The 20,894-nt window shown below is 37.3% G+C and overlaps 1 protein-coding gene across 2 annotated transcripts in view; it reads left to right on the top strand.

Moving 5' to 3' along the window:
* The first annotated feature begins 350 nt into the window (after positions 1-350).
* LOC107730435 (endothelin-converting enzyme 2-like) overlaps positions 351-20,894 on the top strand; it is a 53,553-nt gene continuing 33,009 nt past the window's right edge. For both annotated transcript variants that reach the window (XM_016541280.1, XM_016541281.1), the window contains exons 1-3: positions 351-518; positions 771-934; positions 19,414-19,697. In XM_016541280.1, the coding sequence (XP_016396766.1) occupies positions 367-518; positions 771-934; positions 19,414-19,697 (600 nt within the window). In that variant the 5' untranslated portion in view covers positions 351-366. The remainder of the gene's footprint in view (positions 519-770; positions 935-19,413; positions 19,698-20,894) is intronic.

The raw sequence follows: 20,894 nt of genomic DNA, 5'->3' as shown, positions 1-20,894 counted from the left end.
CTGTTTTTATTCGCGCGAGTGACACGAAAAACATCCCGCGAGTAATCTAGAGCGAGGGACGCGATGTGCATATTCGCTTCGCGTCTGGTGTGAACACACCATAAGTTTATGTCTATGGCGATTCACGCAGTTATGTGTTACTCCGCAGCGGTGACGACCCGACCAGGCTACAATAGTCCAAATATAAGTACTTATTATAAGTGTACCGTAGTGATTCGGAATAAGACAAAAACGCGGTTTGGAAGATGAATTCATGATGTACTCGCTCATTATATACATTTAGCAAATTTTGAACACAGAAAAAGTTACATAGTGCTGCTTTAAATTCCCACTCTTGGCGTCATGATGACCACGAGGTTAGAATGCATGAAAAAAAAACATGTGGGCTGTCTTGTCAAGTTAGACCCAGAATACCGACAGATCTGTTTTAAAATACCCACTAGTAGTTTCTTTTGTTCTTTTATTCGGTGTTTTAGACGCACATGTTTCACAGTAAAACTGATAAAGACATTGACTTGGTAAGAGCCCGGGTTTTATTTTATCGAATTTTATTTTATAATTTTCTATGTGACGTGGTCCAAAGCGTATTTAACCAAATTAGTGTTTCATGTAATCAGTCAACATTATGCAAAGTATTTACAGATCTGATCCAGACACAACTGGGCTTGTCATGGTGTTATACACACCATCACAACAACAAATAGGACAGCAACGCATGTTTTAATAACACGCTTTTAATAACACGTATGACCTTCATTTCTATTTTATAGCAGGATGGAATATTTTCCGGACTCTAACGCCAAATATAAAGATGTTAATTACTGGAATGAGCGGTATCGGACGGAGGAGAGCTTCGAGTGGTTCGGTGACTTCACTAAATTTAAACATCTGCTCAAACAGCACGTGGGAACGGAAGAAAACATTTTGATGCTAGGTAAGTTAGACACTTAGAAAACAAAATCAGCATTATGAGTCATCGTATATCGTTGCATTGTGTATATTACACAATGGTCAGCAGGGGTTGCTACTGCATTATTTTTGAGAAATTTTTATCTGCCTTAAATAAATGAAGATTTGCTTAAAATGCACTCATTCTCAGGCCATCCAAGATATAGATGAGTTTATTTTTTCATTGGAACAGATTTGTGGAAATTTAGCATTACATCACTTGCTCAGCAATGGATTCTCTGCAGTGAATGGGTGCCTCAGAATGAGAGTCCAAACAGCTTCTCAGAAATCCACGACTCCAAAGTGGATGAATAAATGTCATGTCGATTACTGGTGAATTACTGAGATGTTTTTATCAGATTTTTGAATGCTCATTCTGACGGCACCCATTCACTGCAGAGGATCCATTGCTGAGCAAGAGATGTAAAATTCTCCAAATCTGATCAGATGAAGAAACAAACTCATCTACATCTTGGATGGCCTCAGGGTGAGTAAATTTTCAGCAAATTTTCGTTTTTGGGTGAACTATTACTTTAAAGGTATACCCAGCATTTTATTTATTTATTTATTTATTGCCAACTTGAAATAAAGAAATAAGTGCCACTTTGCAGAAATAACATTAAAATGGAGTTCAATGACATAAGCCCTATTAGTCTTCTAGTAAATCTATTTTAATCTACATGGAGCGTGTCACTCTCTTATGAGCCAGACACATGCTGCATCATGCAATTGACCAAACTACTACTAATATTAATAAGAAAAATCTGTTTTTTTAAAACAATGCTTTCAGTCGTGTACAACAGTCTAGTCACAGTGCAGTGCAATCCAAAACTACTGGTACTGTTGAGATGATAAAGAACCAAATAATAATAAAAAACTTACTAGGTGTATCTATAATGAGCAAATTATGATAAAATGTGGTTTAAGCATGTATCCTGAACAGTAATTTATTGAACAGTTATTCGTTGCTATGTCTTCAAATAGCAAGGTGGTGGTTGTTTAATGGTTACATTTAGGTTGGTAACATTTTTAGTTAAGGACTTATATTATAATTCTCCTGATATTGGTTATTTTAGCAGATTATTTTTATACTCAAGACAGTACAAGACCTACAGAAATGTCCTGCTTGGGGTATCCTGGGATTAAGGCTTGCTCAGGGGCATATTGGTTATGTGGGAACTCCTTCCAGGGTTTGAACCTATGACCATCCTTGCTTTTACAGCTTTTTTAAAGCATGTAACCCCAGGTTTCTCCAAAGGAACCTACAAAATATGATGAAAACTTCTCATGGAGAAGCTTAAAAATTATTTCCTATCATCTGGTTGGCCTAGACAAGGAACCTTGGTTTCTTGGTGCAATATCAACATTCACACTTCCAGCTTTTGTTATTTGAAAGATAATGTCTGGTGGACAAACAATGAGGTGAATTATTTGTGTTGAGCATTCTGCAGCGCTGTAACGCATAATAATAATGCATTTACTACATTTACTGTAGCTGCAGTGTTATAGTCAGACTCAAGGGGGCAGTATTGGTCAGTTCACTCACAGTATTCCGCTAGAGATGAGTGTGGACCTCTGACATGCACTCTGAGGTCTAGATCTGTTCTTCATTGCAATGACACAAGCTCCTGTTCAGCTATATCTCAATCCAATTACCAATCAATCAGCCACCATTCACGCACTTAAAGTGGCGTAATGAAAGCACATTGGTTTAGGGCCTAGTGTGGGTCAATGTTGAGCTTTATTTCATGCATCTTGGATCAATGAAGTGCGTGTTTAATGATAAACAGATTTTATTTCATCAGCTCAGTGAGGAAACTCTCTCCCCACACAGACACCCTTTCTGCATCCACATTATGTTTCCTCCGCAGTCCACCCTCACAAACACTACATCTATGCTCTCTGTGACCTTTCTCATCTGGGGAACAGGGCGAGGAGTTCCTACGCACACCCTTCTCTCGTGTGCTTCACTTGTGACCTCTGACAAGTAACAAACGTCTTTTTCTTTATGTAATGCTCCAGTCATGACCCTTTTCCCACTAAATTGCTGCTGAATTGAATATTGTAGTTCTTTGTTCATCATATGGTTATTAAATATTTGTTCTCCATTGAGCTCTTTGTTTTTCTTCCACTAAATTGCTGCTGAACTGCTTGGGATTGGGTTATAATTTACATGGATTCTTTGGTTATGAAATGTCTCTCTCCATCAAGCTCTTTCATCATCTTCGTCTTTTATTTTTCCATGCTCAAGGATACTGCCACAAAAACATAAGTGTCCTCCTTTACCCATAATGCAGTGGCTCAGGGCAGATTCCTGAACAGGCTGTTAAGGCTGCATGTGTCTCAAGTTTCTGTGGTTGTGTAACGGTTTGTTGCGTGAGGAGAAGTGGAATCCCTGCAGTTAACGTTAGCAGATTCTGTCACAGAGAAAGGCAGTTCAGATCCCATCTTGCTCTTGACCTGTATGCGTATGTGAAAATGGACCATTAATGGAAACAAAGATGTGAAAACGGTTCAGTCACTAAAAATGGTCATGGTTTTGATGGCACAACCGCCTCTACATTTGCATATCAATGTCTGTTCAGCAATTTGGCTCGCCCTGATGAACGATGTGTAAACTGTGCTAGCATGTGGAGCTTATTTGAGCATAACAGGTCATTTACATATAGTCTTAAAGGTATAGTAGCAAAAACTGTGTTTAGTTTTATGGTTAGTGAGGGAGTGAAAATGGTCCTGAAAAATGGTCCTGTTTTTGGTGGAAGAGCTTGTAACACTCCAAAGAGAAAGGAAAAAATGAAATTGCATCATATGACCCCTTTAATTAATGACCTGATTAAACTGTATGCAAGGATGGACACTTGTGTATGTTGAAATGATCGTGCAATTCTGTTTGGCACTCATAGTTCAGTAATGTGACTGAATTTGATATGTTGTTGATAAACACAGAGCATTCCTTTAATGTTGTATATACATGTGTATTAGTGTCTGTATTTCTAGCATGTCTTCTCAAGTGTTTTTTTTTCCCCACTCAGTGGGCAAACTCACATTCATTAGAGTCATTGCTGACAGAATGGAAAGAGCAAAGATAGAGGAGAGAGGTGTGAGGGTGGTCATTGAAGTCATACCAGCGTACTATCAACAGGGTCCCCCCATTCACACTCTCTCTTGGTTGCTATTGGTTTCACTGCTGAACCCTACTGCAGTGAACAAGCTAACAAAGAAAAAGAGAAGCTTTCAACTGTTCTTTGTTGTGCGTCAGAACAATCACATTTCATCTTCAGTGAAGTCCCGAAGAGTTTGAGGCAATTGAGTTTTGAATGAACCGTCCTGAATAGAGAAATCATGAGTCACTATCAGTCAGAATGAGTGTGAGTCAGCGCTCGCTTCACACTGCGAGTGTCTCTTTTTCTCTCGCTCTCGGCATTCATTACCCCCCAGAGACACGTAACACATTCTGAACCCGAACTGCACCGTGTTGAGAGCGAGCCCTGCGGTCCAGATCAGCTGTAGCTGTGTTAACGCGAATTAATGAATGAATCAGTGAAGGGATGAATGAAAGAATGGCGCAGATGAATGAATGGTGGGGGAAGGAAAGGCTGCGGTGTTATGCGGTTTCTCCTTGGCACCGCCCAGCCTGTTTTGATCTTCCTTCCTCTCCCTCTGCTTTCTGATTGGCTGAGAGGAGTCAATGCTGCTGGAAGGTACTGCAGTCATGTGGGGGTTACCCCCCCCCCCCCTTCCCCATCACAACCTCTGCAGTTTATGAATGAAAGTTGGAAAAATTGAATGAAGAATTGGGTTGCATGTGAGCGAGTTGTGTGTGCTTGCCCAGTGTTGTGCTCAAGTGGGAAAATCTGTCATGCTTTGGTTATTTGAATGCAATTTGTTGGCATGCTATAAATGCATAAGAATATAGGGCATTTTACTATATTTTTGTGTGATATCTTGGGGAAAAAAATTCATTTTTGGTAGTTAAATGAGTTTGCTATTATATCATTGTGTAATGTGGCCTTTTTTGTGTTGGACCTTGTTTTTTTTTGTTATATACATACAATGCTTTGCATTTTGTACAGTTTAAGCATAAGAATATAGTGATGCAATTTTTGTAAAAATATATTTTTGCCAGTTAAATGAGCGTTTGTGTGGAAAGTTTTGTGTGTTGAACCATTGTTTTTGTTGTATATACATTATAAATATAAGAATATAATGTGTTTTGTTGTTTTCATGGTGATCTTTTAAATATGTTTTCTGTGTTTTTTGAAATATTACAAATTAAAATAACTTTTTTAAAATTTTGATATTTTTTAAAGTGTAATTTATTCCATTTAGTCTTCAGTGTTGCACGGTCATTTAGAAATCATTCTAATATGCTGACATGTTGCTCGGAAAGAAAGTGTTGTTATTATTATCAATTTTAAAAACAGTTGTTCTGCTTAATATTTTTGTATATATATATTAGTACAAGCATACAATATAGTTTAATGTGTTTGATTTTGTAAAAATATGCATTTTGTGTACATATGTAAGTGTGTGCTGTGTGTTTTTGTGGGTTGGATCCTGTTTTGGGTATTATATTCATGTTTTTTTTTGTATGTACACTGTATTATGCATAAGTGTGATCTTGAGTACACATATGCCTTATGTGACCTTGTAGGAAACCTGGCTTTGTGTGTTGGACCTCTAACTGTGTTGCTTATTTGTTTGCAGATCAGGGAGAATTCCTCTCACTTTCTCTCTTTCTTTCTTTCTTTCTCTCTCTCTGACTCATGTCTGGAATATTAACTGGGTTACCCGGGCAACGGGGCTCGCATGATAAATGGGCTCTCCTTCGATAAATGGGGCAGCGGATGCACATGAAAGAAAACTGTTTGTGTATGTGTGATTTAGGAAAGGGTTTGAGTTATATAATGAAAATCCCTCCTGCACCATTTTGCAGAATCACTAGATTTTTTTTAAATAGAAGTCCACCACAATTCTAGTACAAAGGCTTTGTTTATGCTCATAAATGTCTATTTCTCATTAAACACTCTTTGATTGTGTATTCTTTAATAAGCATTACTGTCACGGTTATAGTATCATTACTTTAGCAGCTCAATGCCCATGTAAAGATTCAGTCCATTGAAGGCGAGCGTAACCCAAGTGCAGTTTATTTACAAGATGTGATCCAAACATAATCCAAACAAGATAGTCGGACTCGTAACCCAAAGGTTGCGGGTTCGAGTCTCGTACCGGCAGGGATTGTAGGTGTGGGGAGTGAATGTACAGCGCTCTCACTGCTGTGTGTGTGCACTTTGGATGGGTTAAATGCAGAGCACTAATTCCGAGTACGGGTCACCATACTTGGCCACATGTCACGTCACATTACAGCCCATGACTGCCTCGTAGGCTTCTCACCTCTGTGAGGTGTCACGTAAGCTCATATCAGCTTCTGTTTACTTGTGTCCGAACACACAGAAACAGTTTGTTCTTTTCACCGTCTGTTTCTGGAAAACCCTGAATGACAGTTGAAGATGTGTGCGTGAGTGTCTACATGCTCATTATGATGTGCTGGGTTAGAGGTAAAGAGAACATCTGTTCCAGCTGGAGGTTAGTTAGAGGGCATCACTTCTTATTGCTTGTAGTGTCATCTATCTATCTACAGTGGGTACGGAAAGTAACAATTCTGTGTTTTTCTGTCAATATGGGGTGCTGTGTGTACATTAATGAGGAAAAAAAATTAACTTAAATGATTTTAGCAAATGGCTGCAATATAACAAAGAGTGAAAAATTTAAGGGGGTCTGAATACTTTCCGTACCCACTGTATCTATCTATCTATCTATCTGTCGGTTGGTCGGTCGGTCGGTCATTCTGTCTGAAGTTCTATCTGTCTGTCTGACGTTCTGTCTGTCTGACGTTCTCTCTGTCTGTCTGACGTTCTATCTGTCTGTCAGTCTGTCATTCCATCATTGGTTCTATCCATCTATGGCTCTATCTGTCGTTCATTCTATCTATTTGTCATTCTACCCATTTGTTCTATATATCATTCTGTCTTTCTATGATAATACAAATTTATTTGAATATATGTTTATGCTAAGGTTAAACAATCCGTCTACTTTCCTGATTCCCGATTTATCATCTGGTTGTCATTCTGTCTACATACATGTCTATTCATCTGTATTTCCATTTATCAGTCTATCTGTCTGTCTGTCCGTCCGTCCGTCCATCCGTAAAACGGAATATATGTTATAATATATATGTTTGAATATATGTTTGTTTATGCTAAGTTTAAACAATCTGTCTACTTTCCTGATTCTCGATTTATCATCTGGTTGTCATTCTGTGTACATACCTGTCTATTCATCTGTATTTCTATCTATCTATCTGTCTATCTGTCTGTCTGTCTGTGTTCTCCTTTCTCCTCGATCTGTTGCAGTGGTCTTAAAGTGTTTGTTCTCTGCACATGTAATCCGATTTTAATGACAATGTGAGAGAGGAGGAGGACCCCAGCTGCCGTTATGTAATCTTGTTCAGCATGCACCTCTGTCTGCCAGCAACTTTAGTCACCTTCTAATGCATCCATGAGTCTTTCTGTCACTCCTGCTTGCTTTATTTCTCCCCTTTTTATTTGTTTTTCTTTTATAATGACTGTATGTGATAGCCCTTCTATCCTTTAACAATAGAGTTAATTAGCAAAGCAGCAGCTGCCTTCGCTAATAAGACATACTTTACATATATACACACACAAACGTGTGTAGGGGGCCAGTGTGTGGGCATGGCATGCTTTCATCTGCATGTGACTGTATTTGTGTGCTTATACGGAGACCTGTCGTGAGTGGATCAGGCATGGAATGTTCTGTTCCTAAGCAACAGTCACATCTGTAGAGTTTTGGTTCCTCTGCCCCACTTTGAACCCCTGCAACCTCTCCAGCAGATTCATACTGTTGCCAGATCTCTCTGCACTAACACTTAAAAACATTATTACATTTTAATGAAGTCTAAAACAGTGGCCGTTACTTCATTAGCGGGGTTCGGAATCAAATACTTTTCTTACTCGACAGATGGCTGATTTTACAGGTTTAACGGTAGACTTGAGCTGAATTTAGTGAATGCTTTTTGTTAGCTATAGATTTAGCTCAAGTGATACATCACAGCTGCAAAAAGATTTAGGCTTCATGAAGCAGATGTCATGTCATGTTAAAGTCAAGTTGGAAAGATTGTATTTACGAGTTGAATGCACATGAATGCTGCTACCACAATGACGTAATTACAAATTCTGGATTTTCTTTGAGCCCTGAAAACATGGAGGATAGATACAGAGTATGTAAAGTGTGAAATTAGTGGGGTTTTTTTCATTTACAATGAAAAATGCATGTACAAAATCCTATAGCATTTATACTATTATGATAGCATATGTAGTATATTAAGTTCACCTTCCTAAATTGAATAAAACATAAGAAAGAAAATACACCTAATATGCATTCATTGTTCATCATTTTGTAGAAGTAGAGATAAAAAATTGCTGTGTTGTTTGTTTATATATATATATATATATATATATATATATGTACATTATAAACTACAAAATAGATGTGTACACCAAAACCTGAATTGAGATTAGGTGCTGGACATTAAGGTAACAATAAACAATATTTTTTTTAAATAAACTTTCAGGAGCTGTAGTTTTCATTGTGAGGACATCTGTCTTTTTAAAATTTATTATAAAAGGGTACATAGTGATTTTGCTTCATCCAAAATGTTTTGAATGCACTTGACGTTGAAATGAAAGCTTCTTAACTTGCAAATAGCTTCCCAGGAGGACTTGAACATCGCAAAACACCAGGACCTATATGTGTTACCCAGAACTTCGCCTAAATTAATATAGCCCAAGACAGTATTGTTAATGAAGAAAATACATTTAGTACAAGTTCCAACCAATTTTTAAATATAGTTTTTAACTCTAACTATTTAAAACATTGTCTGCTTCATGGATGTTTCTGACCTCCTTCAGGTAATGGATCCATCCTGCTGTGTGATATGTGTTTACCGTTTGTGGTTGAATTAAAATGCTAGATATTCATGACAGTCAGCTCAAATAGACGCTGCTGACTCAGTGAGTCATTCTGCTGAGATATCAGGTGCAGAAGAGATCACTGACTTTGACCTTAGTCTAGTTTTCAGTCCTGAAAGAAAGAACTGGATTTGAATAGAACCAGAGAGGAAAAAATTCAAAATTTCAAATAGCAGGACTAACTCCCATCCACTGTGACTCATACAGTCTGCTGGGGTCATGCCAAATCCAAGTACCTATTAAAACTGAAACCAAACCCTCTTGTACCCCTAAACAAAAGGGACAGTATGCTGTTTTTAATTAGAAATCCTAAAATGGAGTCGTCTTAACCATCAAAATGTGTCAATTTATGTATATATACAGTTCTGCTCATAAGTTTATTCCCTTGCAGAACATACTAAAAGTTAATGATTTTAACAAATAAGAGAGATCATAAAATAGCATGTTATTTTTTGTGATCCTTTGAACAGAATGATGTATACTTTTTTATTTTGTTTAAAGATCATATTTTTTTTAGTATTGCCCTTAAGAACCTACATACAATATTTTTTTTACAATGTTTTACAAAAGACAAAAATTTACAGTTTACCTTGATCCAATTCAGAAAGATTACACTCCCCTTAATGCATTGTGTTTCCTTTATTCGCCTCATTGAATGTTTGCAGCTTATATAATAGTTGTGTATGTGTCCCTCCATTGTCCTCAGTGTGATCATATAGTCCAGGGTTCAAATATGGAGAAGATGCTAGAAAACCATAGAATTAAAAGGACTTTATTGAAGAACATTGAGCAGTTTAAAGGCTCAGGACAAACAATGAACTCATGAACAACTATCACAAAACATAAAAACTGTCATCATCCAGGTAACAACACAGTATTAAAATTCAAGAGTGTGTATATTTTTGAATTGGCTTATTTGTGTGAAAGTAGTTATTATTTTGTCTTGTGGACTAAACATCTGTGTGTGAAACGGCTTATTTAGGACAGTACTAAATGAAAAAGTTTTTATGATCCTTCTTATTTTGTTAAAATCTTTTCTAATTCGACAAGGCAGATTTTCACTGTCTTTGCAGAGGATTTGGGGTTTATACCACAAACATATCTTCTAATAAAGTGTTGGAGTGAAACTTTAGAGTTTGGGCTTTATCTCTTGTGGGTGTACAGTGTTGAAGTGTGTGGGGTGTTAGACAGTGGAGTGTTCTTGTGCTAGATTTGATGTCTGTTGAGTTCAGAATAAAAGTAGCTCTCTTGCTTTTCTGTGGGAGTTCAGAGGCTGCAGAGTCCTCTGCCCTTTTCAAAAAGACAAGCAGAGGCACAGGAAAAAAACACCCTCCTTCCCCCTCTCACCCACATGCAGGTATCTTGTCTTTACCCTGTCTCCTTTGACATTGTATGCTTTGAAATCCAACAGATGGACAGAGATGTGGGTTTTATTTCCAAATCCTCCGCAATTCTTCTGCACACATGCAACAGGATAATCAACTCTAGAAGCTTCTCTCGCTCTCAGCGGATGTCAGAGTAAGGTTGAGCGGTGTGTTGCTCTATCACGTCGTCCTCTTCTCACCTTTAGCTCCAGTCAGCTCAGATTGGTGTTGTTCTTCGGGTGTTTGCAGAGCAGGAAGGTATTTGGCAGCTCTGACCCCACACTGGCTCTATGGAGGTTACAAACACACCCACTAATTAGGGAATTACGGGAGGAATCACTTTTACTAATGAACACAAATGAAAACCTATTGGTACTGCAGTATCTGTGTCCATCAGCTGATTTCAGTTTAGTCGGATTTAAGATCAAGATTAAACATATCAAGTAAAATTTTGTCCTGTCCTTCCATCTGTAGCCTCTCAGTCCCAGCAGATATTGTTTAGACTTACCTAAAATTGTAAACTTTGCAGTGAACTAGGTAGAAAGGATACTAAAGCTGTAAACAAGACAGTAGTGTTGAAGTTGTAGCTCAAATTCTAAACTGTACTTTAAACCAGCAAATTATTTATATATTTGAGCATTAATTTTTAAATTTGTTTAAAATGTCAAAATGTTTACAACGGAAACATTGAAATTTACACTAAACTTTTGAAGGACCCTAAAACTGTAAACAAGCCAGTATGGCTGTGTTTTTACCACTTAAATTGTAAATTTATTGTAAACTAAGCTTCTTAAAAAATGACAACACAGTATTAAAATTCAAGAGTGTGTATATTTTTGAATTGGCTTATTTGTGTGAAAGTAGTTATTATTTTGTCTTGTGGACTAAACATCTGTGTGTGAAACGGCTTATTTAGGACAGTACTAAATGAAAAAGTTTTTATGATCCTTCTTATTTTGTTAAAATCTTTTCTAATTCGACAAGGCAGATTTTCACTGTCTTTGCAGAGGATTTGGGGTTTATACCACAAACATATCTTCTAATAAAGTGTTGGAGTGAAACTTTAGAGTTTGGGCTTTATCTCTTGTGGGTGTACAGTGTTGAAGTGTGTGGGGTGTTAGACAGTGGAGTGTTCTTGTGCTAGATTTGATGTCTGTTGAGTTCAGAATAAAAGTAGCTCTCTTGCTTTTCTGTGGGAGTTCAGAGGCTGCAGAGTCCTCTGCCCTTTTCAAAAAGACAAGCAGAGGCACAGGAAAAAAACACCCTCCTTCCCCCTCTCACCCACATGCAGGTATCTTGTCTTTACCCTGTCTCCTTTGACATTGTATGCTTTGAAATCCAACAGATGGACAGAGATGTGGGTTTTATTTCCAAATCCTCCGCAATTCTTCTGCACACATGCAACAGGATAATCAACTCTAGAAGCTTCTCTCGCTCTCAGCGGATGTCAGAGTAAGGTTGAGCGGTGTATGGTTGTGTTTTTACCACTTAAATTGTAAATTTATTGTAAACTAAGCTTCTTAAAAAATGTAAACTGTACTATAAATTAGCTGAAATATTTGTTTTAAAACCGAAATTTTACGGTAAACTTGCAACAAAGGGCACTAAAACTGTAAACAAGCTAGTAGAGTTGAGGTTTTGCACTTGAACTGTAAAGCTATTAAAAACTAAGCTTCTTAAAAAACTTAAAATTGTATTGTAAGCAAGCATAGATGTTTGTTTTAAAACTGAAATATGAAATTTTACAGTGACGCTTGTGACAGGGTACTGAAACTGTAAACAAGCCAGTAGAGTTGAGGTTGTAGCACTAAAATAGGCAAAAGAGTAAATGTTTGAACACTAAAGCTGAAAATTTTATTGACTACAAGGAGAGAAATTTGAGGCTTTCATATTTGAAACCATAAACTTTACTGTGGAAAAAAAGTTGAGTGTGGAAACGTTTGAGGTTTAAACCCTAAAACAGTAAATATGTATCTTCTCTTAAAAGGAAATCTTTACGATAAGCTCAATTTGGCACAAACAGAAATATAGGCGGATGGCCTGTTGGCTGTGTATAGAGGGGTCACATACTCTCATCTGTTATTAGTAATAACTTCTGTTAGGGTTACAGGATCAAAGCAGAATCATGATCCCATGTGTGCAAGTCAAAGTGCAGAGGTCAACACTGAATGTTAGGCTCAGTGTTATTGCTTCAGTGTGTGCACTAGCTTCACTTAGAAGATTTACTGAATCAAAACTTTTCAAGGTCAGATGAAACTGCCCTCTGTATCTCGATGTTTCTTCTATTTCTCTCTCTCTCTCTCTCAATTCAATTCAATTCAATTCAATATGTGCTTTATTGGCATGACAATTGTTACAATGTATTGCCAAAGCATAGTGTTTACATTGAATCTAGAACAGATATATATGCAACAAAAACATGCAAGTATATACATTTAAAAAGTAAAACAAATTAACATTTTAGAATTCTACGAACAATTTATAATTCAATGTGTGGTGTGTAGGCGCATCACTGATTTGTTGACTCCTCCCTCTTTTTGTGACAGGCATCAATGTATCTTGCTGCTAGTAAGATACAATCTTGTTTTTCACCTAATAAATATTGAAGTTGTGTTTTCTTGTTTAACATTTTGAAGTCAGGGTAAAGTATTTCAAATTTGGGATAAAGTAGTTGAAGTTACACAATGAAGTTAAAGAGGTCTGAAGTGTCCTCCACACCTCTCATTCATCCTTCCATCCCTCTTTCTTTCTCTCTCTGTGTACAGATTGTGGTGAGTAAGCTCTTTAATCTCTCCGTCCTGCTCTCATTCTCTCCTGCCATGAGTTGACTGCTAACATCCCCTCCAGCTAAACCGTGTGTGTGTGTGTGTGTGTGTTCGGAAAAGCTCCTTGAGTCTCATCAGGAGTTATCACTGCACCAAACACACACACACACACACACACACTTTCTCTCAACACTTACAAAAATGATTCATATCACTTTACACAATAGGGGACATCCTCTTTCTTACAGACACTCACACACACATACTATGCGGCGATCCCCACTCAAGTGAAAGCGATATTAACACACACTTGAGAATACACGTAAAGGCTCCCTTGTGTTCTTGTGAAAACTAGTATGTGAGAAGTTGTGATGAGTGTGTGTGAGCACAGACTGCAGCCTGGCAGGAGGGTGATTGGAAATGTCGCCTTGGCTGCCATACCTCTTTATTCCCTTTTTCTTTGGGTGAGTTCGAGTATCGCTATGCCTACTCACTTTATTTTGGCTTACCTTGATAACATGCCACTGAAAATCATGTGTATAGTTATTAAACTTATTGTAGCAAATTAATTTTTTTCCATCAAATAGCTGCTTTGTGTCTTTAATTCATATTTATTTCAACTTCTGTATAATCTGTTAATATGTTATAATGTGTAAATATGTAAGGAATATTTGCTGTTGTTCTTGGGATCATGTGATTTCAGATGCGCCACCCATGATCAGATGATCATAACAGCCAAGTTATTTTTTTGCCATATATATCTTGTGGAAAAGTTTGAGGTTGGTAATTTTTTTATATTTTTGAAATAGGTCTTTTATATTCACCAAGTCTGCATTTATTTGATTTAAAAAAACAACAACTAATATTATTAAAGGGGTCCTATTATGCTTTTTCACTTTTTTAATTTTACATAAAATTGGTATCGAAAAAAGTATCGTTCAGGAACCGGTATCGAAGTCAAGGTATTGGTATCGGTATCGATATCGAAAAATATCGAAATCGAAAAAAGCTGCGCTTCTCGTCCGGTGCGCGACCGCCTGAAACGCTGTTACTCTGTTCCTGAGCATTATAACCCCAATTTGCTATTGTGTGCTGCGCATTTTACTGAGGACAGCTTCCACAACACGAGGGAGTACAGTGCCGGATTCGCCCAAAAGTTTTTGTTGAAAGACGGAGCAAAAATAATGCGTTTTTTCGAACCACCAAGCATGAGAGCATGTTCTAGTACACCCCCAAAACAAAATCAAGACTTTGTAAAAGAGCATAATAGGACCCCTTTAAATACTTTTGCAGTTTAAAAAACTGTTTTCTATTTTAATATATTTTAAATGTAATTAATTCCTGTGATGCAAAGCTGAATTTTCAGCAGCCATTATTCCAGTCTTCAGAGTCACACGATCCTTCAGAAATCATTTTAATATGCTGATTTGCAGCTCAAGAAACTTTTGTATTATCAATGTTGACAACAACTGTGCTGCTCAATTAATATTTTTTTTTATACATTTGTTTCAATAATTTTTTGATTTATTGACATTTATATAGCACTTATTTGAAATAGAAATCTTTTATAAAATGCCTTTACTGTAACTTTGGATAAATTTAATGCATATTTTGCAGTATTAAAATTTCCTCTTACTGACTGACCCCATTTATTTGTTTGTTACTTTATACATTTTTGTTATATAAGCCTATATGCTTTCATATACATTGTATATGTACCAAAAGTGGAAGTGTTTTCATATTTGTGTTCACAAGTGATTTTATGTAAATGCAAAGAGACGCGAGTTTGTACTTAGTCTGCAAACTGTGGCTTTGTGTCTCAACGATTTGAAACATTTCACACTGAGAGTAAGAACCTGACAGTCAATTTCACACACACAGTTCCATCGATTGTCTTGTTGTCGAAAAATATCAGTCATGCATTGGTGTCCATGTAACAATAAAAGTTACCTCTGAGTTCATTAGCGATGAATTTGTTTGGTTGAATGGTTCACCGGAGAATATTTCAGTGAGTGTGTGACAGATGATGTCAGTGTCTCTGTATGTGTGAGTGACAGAGATAAACAGACGCATCATGCTCGTAGTGGAAAGAACATGTTTAGAGCCGTACACACATGTGCTCGCCACTCTTCTCATCCTACATGTTTGCACTCTTGTGACATAATTACAGCACTGCTGATGATGGTTATTTTTTCTCTCTCTCTCAGTTCTTGTGTGTTCATGTAATTTTGTGTATCTGCTATTCCCAGCATGCTTTAGGAGGCTGGTAAACAAAGCCCTGTGGGAGTCGGTCTGCTGCGCTCTATCTCGCATCACCAAGGCAACAGAGCCGCTCCCTCCGTGAAGCTGACATTTCCGGGAACTATACGAGTGTGTGTGTGTGTGCGTGTGAGTGTCTATAGATTTAACATCAAGGTGAATGTTAATACTACAGAGAGAAAAACACATGGAGGTTTTCCAAGAAAGAACATGGATGTTCAGAACACCAATATCAGAAGCAGTCACAAATTCAGAGGAAAGTGAGGATAATTTCTGGTACACAATGTTTTTCCTCTCATTTAGATGCTGATCTGTATCGCACCTTGCGTTTCTGTCTTGTACTTTCATTACAGACCTGCAGAGGAACTGCTTTGTTTTGTGAACAATCGCAATAGGTTTTTCAGTGGCCATTGATGGTATTTGTATTTGTGGTTCTTGGCTGGTTTTGCTTCATGATCCAATGGAAATACATAATGGCACTATTATTGTTCATGGTACAAAACGCACACACACACACACACACACACAAAGCATTAAAATGAATATTACCATGTACTGAATAGGCTCAGCTTTATGAAAATATGACAGGGTTAAATTTATTTTAATTTTAATTAATTAGGTAAAATTAATTTTGTGATTTGTAATTTACCTGTAAATCCAAATGTAATGTAGTCTTTTCTTTGTGTAGGTTTGTTTGTGGATTTTGAGGATGAAGGCATGCTGTGTAATTTGTTAGCTTCTAATTTGTCTAATTTGGTTAGCTTCTACCTAGTAACTGTGGGTGGGATGAGTAATGTATTCATCTGTCTAATGTTTCTGAGCTCATTTATAGCTAAGTATCAAATACTTTTTTTTTTTTTTGGTAGTAAGTTGTTGTAGTTCTGAAAGTTACGGTATACATTTAAAAAATATATATTTGGATAATTTTTAAAAAATAATTTAAATTGATTCTACACACTTAAAGAATTATCATATTGCATATCGCATCATTACATATCACATTTTTATTTAATATTGTGCAGCCCTAGCAAATACTTTGTTTACCCAATTCATTTTTTTATTTAAATTTTTTTTTTTTTTTTAAATGTTTTAACATTAACATATAAAAAAACAAAAATGAACTATCCATTTGCCTTAATTATCCATTGATAAGATTGCAAGTAGATTCCACTTTAATAATCAGCCAATCAGGCACTGTTATTTTCAAGTAATCTCAAAATAATGGGCAAAAAAATATTCTGGCCGACATATATTTGTGTCACTAGTTTATTTTGAGAGGCTTAGTCATGTCGTCATGTCTTAATTCTGCCGGTGTTGTGTAATACTTTGACGTTTCATGCTCCACTTGGTATGACATCATTGTGCTAAATCATTTACACTATCTCTGCAGCACTGGGGCATTATGGGAAAGCATGGATGAGCCACATTCGTCTCCTCAAGGATAAAAACTTCCAATGATCCTCACTCACAGTACGGGTGGGACTGTTTAGTTGTCGGAGATGTGCAACATTTTCTCATTTTAACATTTACTTTCCGAAAAAAAGAAAGAGAGATGGTTTTGTGAAATGGGACCCTGACTGGTGAAAGAGTTCATACAGTGAATCCTAGAGACTGCTTTCTGTTCCAGAGACATATTACCCAGAGATCTGTGTATGACACGTTCTGCTCAAGTCTCCGGGTCTTGTGATGTTTGTCTGACGTGTCTCGTGACTGTCTGAGACGTTGGAATCATTTTTTCCATCTCCCTATGTGGAGAAGGAGAGAGTGAGAGAGCAGGGAGTGAAGGAATGCTATGTGTGATATGCCAGACTAACTTTAGCATTCTGTCCTGTTAGTTAGTGTCTCCGCTCTGGAAATTCCCAGGTCCTCGTTGCCACAACGAAAGCTCTGAAGAGGGGGATCCAGGCCGAGGCAGCGATAATAAAGGTCAGAGGCCATGTCTAGCTGGTGATGTCACGGAGAGAGCGGAAACAAGGAGTGTTTATGAGTGGAGATAGGGCAGCGGTTGACAGCTCAGGAACTGTGTTTCTCTCTTTTCTTTCCCTCTGCACTCACACACACATTTACACTGTCGCAATGACCATTGACCTTTGACATAAACAGCATATCAATATAAACAGCACACAAACATCTGTGTCTCATGTTCAAGGTTTTTGCACACCATAAACATTTAAAAAGATATTAGACTAATTATTTCTATGTATTTCTAGTGGCACCAAACACAATTGGAGAAATAATGGCTGGTTTCAGACAGGTTTCCTAAATAGAAAACCTTCTCTGCCATTGGTCAAAACAGTCCTGCCCCAAAATCCAAAGGTTAATGTTATTTTGTCCAAACAAACAGATTGCAATTCCATGTGATACCAGTAGTGGTGCAGAAATGAAACATTTCACCCTTGAGATTGGATAGGAGAAATTATTTGAATTATTTTACCTATAGTTAAAAGGCCATAGCTGTTTCTACTATAAAACCAAAATAAGTTGGTACTATAAATAATGGATTCAGTATCGCTATTGTTAACTAAAAACTATTAAACTATTAAAAATCATTTTAGGTAAATATCATTGGTGAAATATTAGAAAAAAATTATTTGATGAATAAGAAATGCTGCCTTTGCTACTCAGATAAGTTTAATGTGATGTAATAAAAATACTGAAACTGAAATAAAAATAAAATTAAAGTTTTAATTAAAAACAATAAAAAAGACAAAACCAAATAACAAATTACAACCCAATTTACTTTTTTAAACCAAAAATATTACAAGCAAAGCTTATAAAAAAATGTAATCAATACTATAATAGTATATAAATGATACTGGATTTTCTTCTTTAGGAGCTTTTAGTATCTCTGGATTGTGTCATTTATTTTTGAATGGCAAGTCACCACAGTTTTATTGTAGTGACATTAACGAACAGTAGTATTTGTACAGAAATTAAGGGTTGTTTTACTGAAGTGGACTTGTTGGGTTTTGATATGCACAAAAAAACATCCTTTTTTTTTTGTTTGTTGGCACAAACTGGCACACTTGCACAGAATGGTTTTGTAATGAGATCTGGGAGAAGAGTGGCAGCATGAGTGAGATAAATACTCTATAAAGAGCTATAAATAGAGTTTGAGACGCTCTGGTTTAAACGTACTGTTAGGTGCCTCCAGGGAAAAGCCTGTCGTCCTGCTGAGACTACAGCGTGCAAGCTTCCAGATAACACTGAGAGAACAGCAACGTTCCTGTGAAAAATGACTTCATGACTTTGTTATCTTTACATGCAGTGTTAAGTGAGAAGAGAGATGTGTTGACTACAGACAGAGGTGAAGAACTTTATAAAAAAAGACGGAAAGAAAATGCCTTTGATTAAACACCCTCTGTAAGATTGCTCGTTAAGCACTCTTTAATTAGACTAATGAAGGAAGCGATAATTAAAGTTGCTCTCGCCTCAAGAGCTGAGACGCCCAACCCCCATGTCGCAACAGGAAGTCTCGTCACTCACACCTCTGGTTAGATTGGTGATTTTAAGTCATCTGACAACTTTTTATCCAAAAAGTCACACTGGTGGCACATTTTAATATTAGAATGTTCAAGAATATGACTTTCATGGTACTTCATAATTTTCTGGCCTAAGCATCATCATTCACACAGAGGATGTGTTCTTGCTTTCAGTCCTTACCGGGTTTTTTTTTTCTGTTGTTTTTCTATGCGCTCATGTGTCAGACAGATATCTTTTGCTGTTTTTCAAAGTCTCACTTTTAAGCATGTCTTTCTGTTCTATTCTGTTGTGCTTGGTCTTACAGTTTTTGAATGCTGTAGAGAGTTGAGAGTGACAACCACATTTATTTGCGAGAGTGACTCTTAAATTATCAGTAATAGAACTCTCAAACTGTTTTTCACTTGCCAGACTCCGTTTCTTTCTCAGGTTGCGGTAATAGTGCCGTTGAGAGTGACAACCACATTTATTTGCGAGAGTGACTCTTAAATAATCAGTAATAGAACTCTCAAACTGTTTTTCACTTGCCAGACTCCGTTTCTTTCTCAGGTTGCGGTAATAGTGCTCTGAGCTATGATATGTACCAGGCTGGCTACACCTCCATCACTAATGTGGATTACTCCAGCGTTTGTGTGGAGAGTATGGCGGAGAGACACAAGGACTGCGCTCAGCTCAGCTGGCTGTGCATGGACGCCCGGCGACTGGCCTTCCCTGACGGTGTGTTTGATGTGGTTTTGGAGAAGGGAACTCTGGATGCCATGCTGGTGGAGGAGAGCGACCCGTGGAAGGTCTCTGAGAATGCTGCCAGACTGCTGCACCAGGTCCTCTTGGAGGTGAGGAACGACACGGAGTAATATTTTGATTTTAAGGGTCGACTTTTAGCTGCCTTAAAAAAATGTCTGTATTTTTAGCAGATCTGTATTTAAGTAGAGCTGTACTTGCAAATAACCACCCAGGAATATTATCAAGATGGAACTTTGATGATTCTAAGCAGTAGATGTTTGGCAGCTCATCAGGAGTCAGGAGAAGCTTTTCATGTATGCCGTATGAGTCAATCTTTACCTCTTGGGTGGAGATTAATTCTAAATTTGAAGAACTGCCACATCTGCCACATCCCTTAATGAAGATTGGAAGAAAATCACAGTACAGACGACGTGCTAAGAGCATCTGACTCATGTTTAGTCACATAAGGGGCCACAGATGTAAAGTGTTTTTCCCTTTTATCCTTAAATGAGCAATTTGAACCTTGTGTTTTTAAACTCATAGAGGCTGAGTTGCTTTCACTCAATCCCAAAATGCACTACTGCAAGAATTATTCATCAGATGTCACAGCGAGGGCCACACAGCACAGAAACAACCGTGTGGTTTTTTTTACATGTTAAAGGCCTGCTAATAGATGTTTTGACTCTTAAAACTCCTAGGAAATATTTCCGTACAATCTAACCTTTCATCACAGCAGAAATCACAGAGCCATTTATATTTAATCTCTTTCTCTCATGTTAATAGTGTAACAGTCAGTTCAGTTTCCTCCCTTCATAGTTTATTCATCAGTATGTCAGAGCAGCACAGATTAGGTCTGCAGTGTGTGTGTGTGAGAGAGAGAGTGTGTGTTCTCGACATTTTCAGGATCGCATTAATGTCATTCACATTCCAGAGGCTTGATTTACACGATGATCGCAACATTTCAAAATATACATCCAAAAATACATACATCTTGTGTTGTTTTTACACCTATCTAGCCTCAAGAAGGAAAGAGGGAGGTTATGAGCTAGAGAAAACAATCATACTGAGCACAGTTTTCTCCTTAGCAAAGCCTGTTAAGTTGTTTTATGCTTTCGGTTATGGAGAAACAAGGTCATCTCTGCCTCTGTTCTGGTGTAATTTGCAGCTTTAGGTATTAACTCAGTGCTGAGAGGATAGAGGAGTCCAGATGATAAGGTAAATAAGTTACAGATTCTGCCAAATATCTTGTTAATCTGTTTTCACTCTCCAACCACTGGTGTTTTTATGCCTCTGCACATTAAGCTGGG

Source organism: Sinocyclocheilus rhinocerous, unplaced genomic scaffold (assembly GCF_001515625.1).
Source record: "Sinocyclocheilus rhinocerous isolate Xijiao unplaced genomic scaffold, SAMN03320098_v1.1 scaffold1780, whole genome shotgun sequence".
Lineage (NCBI taxonomy): Eukaryota > Metazoa > Chordata > Actinopteri > Cypriniformes > Cyprinidae > Sinocyclocheilus > Sinocyclocheilus rhinocerous.
The sequence above is the reverse complement of the archived record's forward strand: the minus strand, read 5'-3'. Positions and strand labels throughout refer to the sequence as shown.